This window comes from Pistacia vera, unplaced genomic scaffold, assembly GCF_008641045.1.
Source record: "Pistacia vera cultivar Batoury unplaced genomic scaffold, PisVer_v2 Contig1083, whole genome shotgun sequence".
Classification (NCBI taxonomy): domain Eukaryota; kingdom Viridiplantae; phylum Streptophyta; class Magnoliopsida; order Sapindales; family Anacardiaceae; genus Pistacia; species Pistacia vera.
This window is the reverse complement of record NW_022195119.1, coordinates 242,216-252,512: the sequence shown is the minus strand read 5'-3', so window position 1 is coordinate 252,512 and position 10,297 is coordinate 242,216. Positions and strand designations below refer to the sequence as shown.

Genomic DNA, 10,297 nt, shown 5'->3' with positions numbered 1-10,297 from the left:
AATAACAAACTTAAATTTCTAACCACAGATTTTGAAAAATGATATATCCAAAATCCTCAATAAGATAATAAAATCTGACAAATGGACATCAAAGGATACAAAAATACTTGGTCAGGAGATTCTTCTGCACAGGCAAAACAAGCTTTTTCCTTTCACTTTCAGGCCCAAATTTTTTCGGGTGTGAATTTTTGTCAAGCACGAGCTGAGAACTATCACTGCCTCCCTGTTAGTTAAAAGAAGACAAAAGATTGAAGCACAAATAAAGAACAAATTCTACAATTTATCCCAAAAACGACTGGGGGGGTGTCAGAACAAAAGCAGAAAATTAGAGACTTTAAGCAAATGCAGACTTTCATTTTTGCTTTTTTGTTTTACTCGATACAAAACATGTCTAAGTGATAAAAACATGTCTAAGTGATAATAATAGGTGTTAAAGTATTGCTTATGCAAAATTTCCCTCTAAGTTTACTCCAATGCATGCTACAACTACGTAAATTTGTAGGATTAACAAGTAAGTTTCTTTAAGCATTCTCCTCATTCAACATATACCCTAATATCACCTGATAGCTGAACACACAATAGAAGAACAGAAGAATCTAAACTTCAACTAAACACTCGCACACAAAAGGAATATAATAAAATAAATATGCAAAGAGTATACCTGGAATGGCATTTGAGTAAAAGGGTCAAGATCACCTTGTGCTATACCTTTAGCTATAGGCTGTGGTATCAATGTATTTAAGGTTAAGGTATTTTCTGATGTATTTAATAAAAACGCTTTAAGATGAAGAGACAATATGACAAATAAGGTAAGTTCTAATTGAAGGATATGGGCCTAAAAAGTCCAAATCATCACCATTGCTGTTGGATATGTCAGACAAATGTACAATATCTTCAGTGATTGGATCATAAACCCGTTGATGCTGGAAAGTCAATAGTGCTTTCTTGAATGATTCTTCATATAAAGGAGGAACTGAAACTGTACTGTACTTCAAGTGCTTAATAACCTAAAGTGAATCAAACAACATTTGGTATTAAACAGAAATTCACCAGAACTTCCCCACAATACTTTAAGGATTTGAAAGTAAGAAAAATAGACAAAAAACTGAAGCTCTAGAAAAATATTGAAAGCCCTAATCGTTTGTTTGCTCAGGGTAACTGATTTTGTTGTTCTATCAATTGAAAGAGATCAAGCATTAAGTTCATTCACAATTAAACTCACCTTTTCATAACTTTTGAATTTACTAATAAGTGCGTGAGCCCTTTTTAGGCCCATTCCTGGCAGTGACTGCAAATAGTCACAACCACTCAAGATGCACATCTCAAGAACCATTTGCTTAGTGAATCCTGCAAAACTGAGGTCCTTATTTTTCTGCAGCATGGAATACTGAAACTGAACACCTTGCCCAAACTTGTCCATTTTAAAGATTATCTGGATCAGGAAGGATCATCACCCCAGGAAAATTATAAGTACTATAGAAAATGAAAGAAATAATTAAGACCTTAAAATTAATCAATTACTAGATTACTCACTCTAGGGCAGCCAAATGCTATAAGATCAGAGTCTTCAGTGATAATTGCATCAACCTGTCTGCTGATTGCCAAGAAGGTCATTTGGGCATCAGCCTCATAAGGAGCCACAACATAACATACATTCTCTTGCTTTAATACCTTCCACAAGTGACCATGTCAGTAGAGGAGCAAACATGTTCTAGAGTTAAGATTCAATGTTTGATTTGAAGACAGATTCTTTTCAGAATAAATCAAACAAATGCCTTTATAGATCCCCTTCCTTACCTGAATTAGATCATGTGCAATTGAAGGAGAAATATCAACAGCTTTTTGGTAGAAATCATAAGCAGCAGAAGTATTCCCATCTGATTCACGCTCAATGGCACGTGCAAGATTTTCCTTCCTTGCCCTACATTTTTTGGGCACACAACATTTCTTTCACTCCACAAAACTGATAGCTATGGCAAAAGAGGAGACACAAGTCTAGTGGATTAATCTATTCATTCCCGAAATGGGCATTTAAAATATGTTGAATAGTGAATAAGCTAAATTTTACTTTATAGCTGATGGGTAGCAGAATACATATTCAGTTAACCTAGCTGTTTGGACTACAGTTTTTTAAATTGTTTAGCACTTTTGGACAGCAAAATTAAAGCAAGACCAATTAAGTAATCAAAAACTTCAAGTGGCTTATAGAGCATACCTGGCACGCTTGTTCTCTTGTTCAATCTTCATCGGTAGAAGACCCCCATCGAAGACAAGAATAGGTTTAACACCATAATGCCGCAGCAAATTTACTCTATGCATGCAATATCCAATGTGCCTAAAATATCATAAAAGAACACGCCCATGTAAGACTACAACAAATACCCAGAATCACAGTAGTAATAGGTTTAACAAATGTTATTCTCTGTTCATCAATACACTCGTTAACCTCATTAGAACAATATACTTCTGATTAATGCCGGGAAAAAAAAAAAAAAAAATCTTTCTTATTAAAAAAGTTAGCATTTTCATTTGTAAGAACTACAGAATAGAAAACGTCAGATCATCAATACAAACTAACAAATGAAGCCCACTATTCAGTTTGATAAAATAGTGAAAATATTCAACTGCCTTATGCAACGGTACAACATAATCTGTTCATCAAATCATGAAGACAAGGCATACCCATTACCCCATTTCGATCAAATATTGAATCTAAAACTAAAACTAACAAAACACATAATATAAATTAGAATTCAGTAGAGAGAGAGAAACAGATAGACCTGGAGGTGGGTAAGCCCTTGCAGAGCTCCCTGCTACAAGAAAAAGCACCTTTGTGGAGCCAAGAATAGGTATCAACAGCCACACAACAACCCTCAAGCTCTTTGATATGAATCGGTAACATTATCGATTTCAACAGAGGCAGTAGCCCTTGTATTCCCATTTTTATTTATATTTCTATTTTAGCTGAATTTGGTGAACAGTTATTCTCTGAACTGAAAATGTTTGGCTTCTTCGCTTCAACAACTAAAATCCAATCTTTAGCGAGAAACAACTAGTTTATAGAGAAATTGGAAGTGGGGTTATTGAGCAAATGAAAGAGGATTAGGTTACCAAATTAAATGGCGGGAAGTTTCAATTTTGTCGATGGTGGTGGTGGTGGAAGACCTTCTGATTGGGCTGACAGATTCGGGTTGATTTGAAAGGCCTGTAGATTCGGGTTTTTGGGTTTTGCAAGTATTTGGGCCGACTCTCAATTGTAGAGCCCTAATCAAACCTTTTATGAAAGAAATCAGCCCCGTCAAATTGATTAATTATCTTCCACTTTAAAATATATTTTGGGTCCGTTTGTTTTGTTATTTTGGATAAGATTTTAGAAATAATATTTGGTAGTTTAATAAGGTGAGTATTACAAGGTAAAATTTAAAAATTAACAAAAAAATCTCATAGGTTTGCTAATTTAACTAAACACCCCAATATATAAATTTTTTATAAAATAACAAAAATACCCCCACCCACCCACAGTGCCAAATTCCGGCCACCACCGTTGGAATCTGATCGAAAAATGGCTTTACGACACAGACTGGTCAGATCTGGCAAATAGGGACAGATCTGGTTGTCGACAGCCGCAAAAGTCCAGATCTGGCCGTCAATGATGGCCAAAGATATAGCTGTCGTTGACGGGATCTGGCTGGAAATGGCCAGATCAGTGAATTACCAGATATTTCTGGTCGTTTGTAGGTTGTTGTGATAGATTCTGGCTACCACTGATGGTTGTTGCTAGAATCTGGCAACTATGGGTGGGTGGGGGTATTTTTGTTAATTTTTTAACCTTTTTTTTGGGGTATTTAATGAAATTAATAAACTTAAGGGGTCTAACAGTAATTAAAAAATATTCTAATATTTCCTAAATAATTAAACAAACAAATATTTTGGGAATATGGATAGGAATATTAAACCAAACGCACCAAAATCTAAATTTTCATTCTCTATTTTATATTTTTGTTTTAATTTTTAATTTTTAATTCTTATATAAACCCTAAATCTAAATTTTCTAAATCATTCTTTTATTTCAAATAATTTTTTGTTTATGAAAAAATATTATTAAAGCTATGGAGAAAATAAATCACACAGTGGAATAAATATGAATTTGAAGAAGAAGAAAAAATTCAAATTTGAGATTGGGAAAAAAAGGGTATTAAAAAAAAAAAAAAAAAAAAAAAAAAAAAAAAAAAAAAGCCTAATTAAGAAATTGAGAAAAAATGGTGTAAACAAAAACCCTAATTAAGTTTGAAATTTGGGAAAATGCTATAATCGAAGACCCTAATTAAGTTTAAAATTAGGAAAAATGGTTGTAAATAAAAACACAAATTAAATCTAATTAAACAGAGCTATTTTTGGTATTAAATAGGTTTTAAAGAATTTTTTTTTTAATATAATAAAAGTGTATTTAACAATGAAGAGAGTGATTAATTTAATTCCTATAATTATCATAGACCTCATGCCCCTATAAAAGATCCATTGACTCATAAGTTTTGCCCTTTTTTTTCTTTACTAGTTTATATCTTCAGAGTTAAAAATTAAAAAAGAAAAAAAAAAAAAAAAAAAAAACCATTATACCTAGGGTGTGATTGGTTGAGGGTAACCCCTCGTTATTCCAGTAATGTCATTTTATATTACTAATATCACCATGCTTGGTTGTTAAATAATAAAAGATTCCGATAATCCTCTGACACCAATAATAATTACTGTAGATTATATAGGTAGTAATCCGAATACCACAATTTTCTTAAATATTATAAGATTGCTTAGTAATCTTAATTTTGTTACAATTTTACCCATGATTAATGAAATTTGTGGATAGTAATGCCCTTGTTTTGAAAACAATTTATAAGAATATTTATGAACTATTTTATTCTTAAACACATGATCTTTAAGACATTATTATCCTTGTACTTAGGGTTGTAAACGAGTCGAGCCGAGTCGAGTTTTTGACTTATTGAGCTTGGCTCGTTTGCTACAAGATCGAGCTCAAGTTCAAGCTCGAGCCTGTCGAGTAAGAGAAAAGGGACTCGAACTCAAGTTCGATTGAGTTCGATTTGACTCGACTTCATCTTCATCATCTGCATCTTTATCTCCATCATCTTCATCTTGTTTTCATCTTCATCTTCATCTTCGTCTCATCTTCATCTTGCATAGCATCACACATTACTTCCATCTCCATCTTCATCTGCATCTTCATCTTCATCTTCATCTTCATCTTCATCTTCTTCCTCAACACAACCATTATGTTGATTTTGATTTTTGATTATGAATATTTACAAGAACAAATTTAGGGGTTAGGGTTTGTCGATTTGGGATATCTTATTTGAAGGTTTAATTTTGTGTTTTAGAACAAATTACATCGGGGGGTTAAATGTCATTTTTACAAATATTTAAAACTAAAGAATATAGATAACACTTCAGTCCCCACGGTTTATAAAATATAACAAATGAAACCATACTTAGCCAAGCCACATCAGGCTCGCAAGCCTACGAGCAGAGCCTCCCCATGTTCAAACTCGAATCGTTTTATATAACGAGCTTGAGCCGAGTTGACTCGGCTAACCACGAGTTGAGCCATAAACGAGTTTCAGACGAGCCAAGCAGCTCGTGCTACTTGTACTTCTGTAATAGTTCTCTCTAGCTAGGATACTTTGGGAAATATAAAGTGAAATCACTAAATATGTCATAGAAAAACATATATGTATATAAGTATAAGATAGTGGGCCCATAAACTAAGTTTACTTTCATACACAAATTTCTACATCTTCAATCAAATTACCTAAGACTACATTCAGATCTGGACACCATTACCGGCAATTGTCGAAATAGTGCATGACTAGTCGGATCTGACCATTTAATGGTCGATTACAACTAGATCCTCGTGGATCTGGCCGAAAAGAAACAGCTAGATCCATTATGGTCGTTTCTGGCCAGATCCCCGTAAATCTAGTTGGCCAGAAATGACCCAATCAACGCATAGCCACCCAGATTCAACTGGCGACTGACAATGATGGCCAGATCCGACTGTGGTCTTGAGTAATTTGTTAAAGTACAATGGTCATAATGTTTTAAAAATTTTGTGTATAAAGATAAAATAGTCCATGATTTTCCAACTGTATTGACTTGTTTTTATTGGTGTTTTTACCTTTATTTGCCCAAACATAAACAAGACGAAAAAAAAAACACACACACACACGATGTTATTAAAACAAAACCCTTTGGGGATGTTTGGTTGGGGGTTAAGTGGGATTACTGGGGTAATGTCATCTTATATTACTTGATTACCATGTTTGGTTGTCAAGTAATATCAGATACCGGTAATCTTCAAATACCAATAGTGGTTACTATTGGTAATATCAAAGGTAATCTGATTACCTCCATTTTCTTAGGTATTCTGAGATTACCAGGGTTATCTTTTTTTGTTACAATTTTATCCTTTATTAATAAAAATTTTAGACAATAATACCCCTACTTTAAAACAAATTTACATTAATATCCTATTTCAATTTTACCCTTGTTTAATTAAAATTTTGGATAATAATACCCTTATATTTAAAATTATTTACGGACCACCACAGCCACCCAGCTACCACCACCACTGCCACCCAGCCACCACCGTCGACAGTAGGCCAACCACCATGGACCACCGCCGGAAAATCGCCGGAGTCCCTAATGAAGAAGAAAATTCCGTGGGAGGCTCCGGGGAGCTTCGTTATGGCTGTTTCGGCCATATTGATGGCCAAAAACGGCCATATTAGGCCAGATCTGGCCGTTAACAGCTAGATCCCTGGCCATTCTCTGTTTTAAAAACCGGACCGGACCGGCCGGTCGGACCGGTTGGACCGTGAACCGGTAGCTTCTCCGATCCGGTTTAGGTCTCAAGGGGGTTTTTAAAATATTTTAAAATTATGAGGGTTACTTTGTAATTTTATAGGGGTATTTTGAAGATATATCAAAAGTTTAGGGATTAATTAGTAATTTTATTGGGGTATTTTTGGAATAAATAAAAATTTTAGGGACCACTTTGAACTTTTTTAGGGGAATTTTTGTAATATATTAAGATTTAAGGGGTTAATATGTAATTTTTTAAAAATAAAATATTGCTGACGTCACCGGTCCAATCGACCGGTCCAACCGGTTGGACCGATTGAACCGTGACCCAGACAGCAAAACGGCTTGCCCTCCGGTCCGGGTTTTAAAACAATGTGGCCATTATCGGCCAGGTCTGGGCCAGATCTGGCCGTTAACAGCCACTGACATGGTCGTTAACGGCCAGATCTATTCTGGCTGGAATAGATCTGGCCTTAATGGCCAGATCCGTGGCCGTTAACGGCCAGATCTGGCCTGATATGGCCGTTTTCAGCCATCAATATGGCCGGAAACAGCAATAACAAAGCCTTCCGGAGCCTCCCACAGAATTTTCTTCTTTTTTAGGGGCTCCGGCGATTTTCCGACAGGGGTTCGCGGTGGCGGCAGGAGGTGGGGGTGATTTTGTCATAAATTAAAGTTTTTTATAAGCGGGGATGTTTTAGCTAAATCTGAAATATTGGGAGTTAAAAAAATTATTCAAAAATTAATAATAAAAATAATATTATATTAATATTTAAAAGAGGGTCAATTTAGTAATTTAAATAACATACCCACCAATTTATTCCCATAACCAAACATATTAATATAACATACCCACCAACTAACCAAACATATTTTCTTAAAGATTCCCAGTAATCTTCCAAGGTAATATATCTTTTTAGTAATCCAACATTTCCAGTAATCTAACATTCCTGAATCAAACACCTCCTTTAAGAAAATTGAAAGTAATATGGATATTTTCGAGAAACAACGAGTTTATAGAGAAATTGGAAGTGGGGTCATTGAGCAAATGAAAGAGGATTAGGTTACCAAATTAAACGGCGGGAAAGTTTCAATTTGGTCGATGGTGGTGGTGGTGGAAGACCTTCTGATTGGGCTGACAGATTCGGGTTGATTTGAAAGGCCTGTAGATTCGGGTTTTTGGGTTTTTCAAGTATTTGGGCCGAGTCTCAATTGTAAAGCCCTAATCAAAACTTTTATGAAAGAAATATATTCATTCTCTATTTTATATTTTTATTTTTATTTTTAATTTTTAATTCTTATATAAACCCTAAATCTAAATTTTCTAAATCATTAAAACATTTTTTTATTTCAAATAATTATTTGTTTATGAAAAAATATTATTAAAGCTAGGGAGAAAATAAATCACACAATGGAATAAATATGAATTTGAAGAAAAAAAATTCAAATTTGAGATTGGGAAAAAAAACGGCATAAATAATAATAATAAAAAAAAAAACCTAATTAAGAAATTGAGAAAAAATGGTGCAAACAAAAAGCCTAATTAAGTTTGAAATTTGGGAAAATGCTATAATCAAAGACCCCAATTAAGTTTAAAATTGGGGGAAATGGGTGCAAATAAAAACACAAATTAAATCTAATTAAGTAGAGCTATTTTTGGTATTAAATAGCTTTTAAAGATTTTTTTTAATATAATAAAAGTATATTTAACAATGTAGAGAGTCATTAATTTAATGGGGGCCCAAGAAATAATTTTAGCCCCTATAATTATCATAGACCTCGTGCCCTTATAAAAGATCCATTGACTCATAAGTTTTCCCTTTTTTTTTTAACTAGTTTATATCTTCAAGTTAAAAATAATAATAACATTATACTTAGGGTGTATTTGGTTAAGGGTAATCTCTCGTTATTTCAGTAATGTCATTTTATATTACTAATATTACTATGCTTGATTGTTAAGTAATAAAAGATTCTGATAATCTTTCGTTACCAATAATAATTATTGTAGGTTATATAAGTGGTAATTCGAATATCACAATTTCTTTAGATATTCTAAGATTATTTAGTAATCTTAATTTTGTTACAATTTTATCTATAATTAATGAAACTTTTTGATAGTAATGCCTTTATTTTAAAAACAATTTATATGAATATTCATGAACTATTTTATTCTTAAAACACAAGATTTTTAAGACATTATTATCCTTGTACTTCAACCAAATTACCTAAGACTACATTCGGATCTGACCACCATTGCCAACAGTTGTCAAAATGGCGCACGAGGGGTCAGATTTGACTGTTTCATGGCCAATTACAAGTAGATCCTCGTGGATCTGGTCAGAAAGAAACAACTAGATCCATTATGACCGTTTTTGGTCAAATCCCCGTAAATCTAGTCGGTCATAAATGATTAGATCAATGCATAGCTGACCAGATTTGACTGGCAATCGACAATGATGACCAGATCCAATTGTGGTCTTGAGTAATTTGGCTAAAATACATAAATTTCCATTAATTTCCAACTGTATTGGCTTGTTTTGATTGGTGCTTTAAACTTTATTTACCCAAACAGAAACAAGACGAAAAAAAAAAAAAAAACCACACACAGACGCACCCGAAGATGGGCATGAAAAATGCTTGGATATATAACCATCTGGTCCCTGTCATCTGTCCCCATTAAATTTGTCTTTATTTGTTGTTGCCTCTCTGATAACATTATTAAGAGATGATTAATTAGCATAAACAAAAACTAATAAAAAAAAAAAAAAAAAAACTTAATCAATCACATTTTGGGTAGATCCATTATAACAAAAATTCTGGATTATTTACTGGAAATATATAAAGTTATTTAACTCAGAGACAAAAATGTCCAGTTGGTCAAGATATTGATTGCCAACTTTAAGATTCTGTAGTTATCATAACATTAAAAACAACAAAACCAACATGTGATTTTATTATTTTTATTTTTCAAGATAACTATGAAATGGGGTCCTCCTATTCCCTACTTAAAGTTTTCTTCTCCACGCAAATTGCAATCGTGTTTGATTGGTTCATTTCCATCACATAATATTAATTAATATAAGTCAATTTTTATTAGGGCGAACGAGAAGTTCCCACCCAATGTTTGGCCTAATGACAATTTCCACCCTAAAAGTTTCAAAACGATAGTTTCCCACCCATCCATCCAATTTTTTCGTTAATTTAAACTTCTGAAGGATAGAATGGTAAATTTAATTTATTTTAGTTTTTCATTTTCTTTTATAAATTTTGATAAACTGTTGTCGACCACTGCCCCCTCCTCTTCTATAACCTCCGTAACCACCACCTGTTGTTGGCCTGATGCGATTCTGACGCGTCTCTTTTTTGGGTAAAAGTTCATTATAAAAATAATAAAGAACTATAGAAAAAGGGAGAGAACCTTAAG

The 10,297-nt window shown here is 33.5% G+C and overlaps 1 protein-coding gene across 1 annotated transcript; it reads right to left on the bottom strand.

The window, feature by feature from the left end:
- Window positions 1–88: 88 nt before the first annotated feature.
- LOC116134726 (exonuclease 1-like) lies at window positions 89–2,941 on the bottom strand. The gene is made up of 8 exons (XM_031420389.1): window positions 2,781–2,941; window positions 2,216–2,335; window positions 1,798–1,921; window positions 1,534–1,671; window positions 1,223–1,432; window positions 832–1,007; window positions 662–734; window positions 89–223 (listed from the first exon to the last, which is right to left on the bottom strand). Exons 1-8 carry the CDS (start codon window positions 2,939–2,941, stop codon window positions 89–91), a joined length of 1,137 nt encoding a protein of 378 aa, XP_031276249.1.
- Window positions 2,942–10,297: the final 7,356 nt, after the last annotated feature.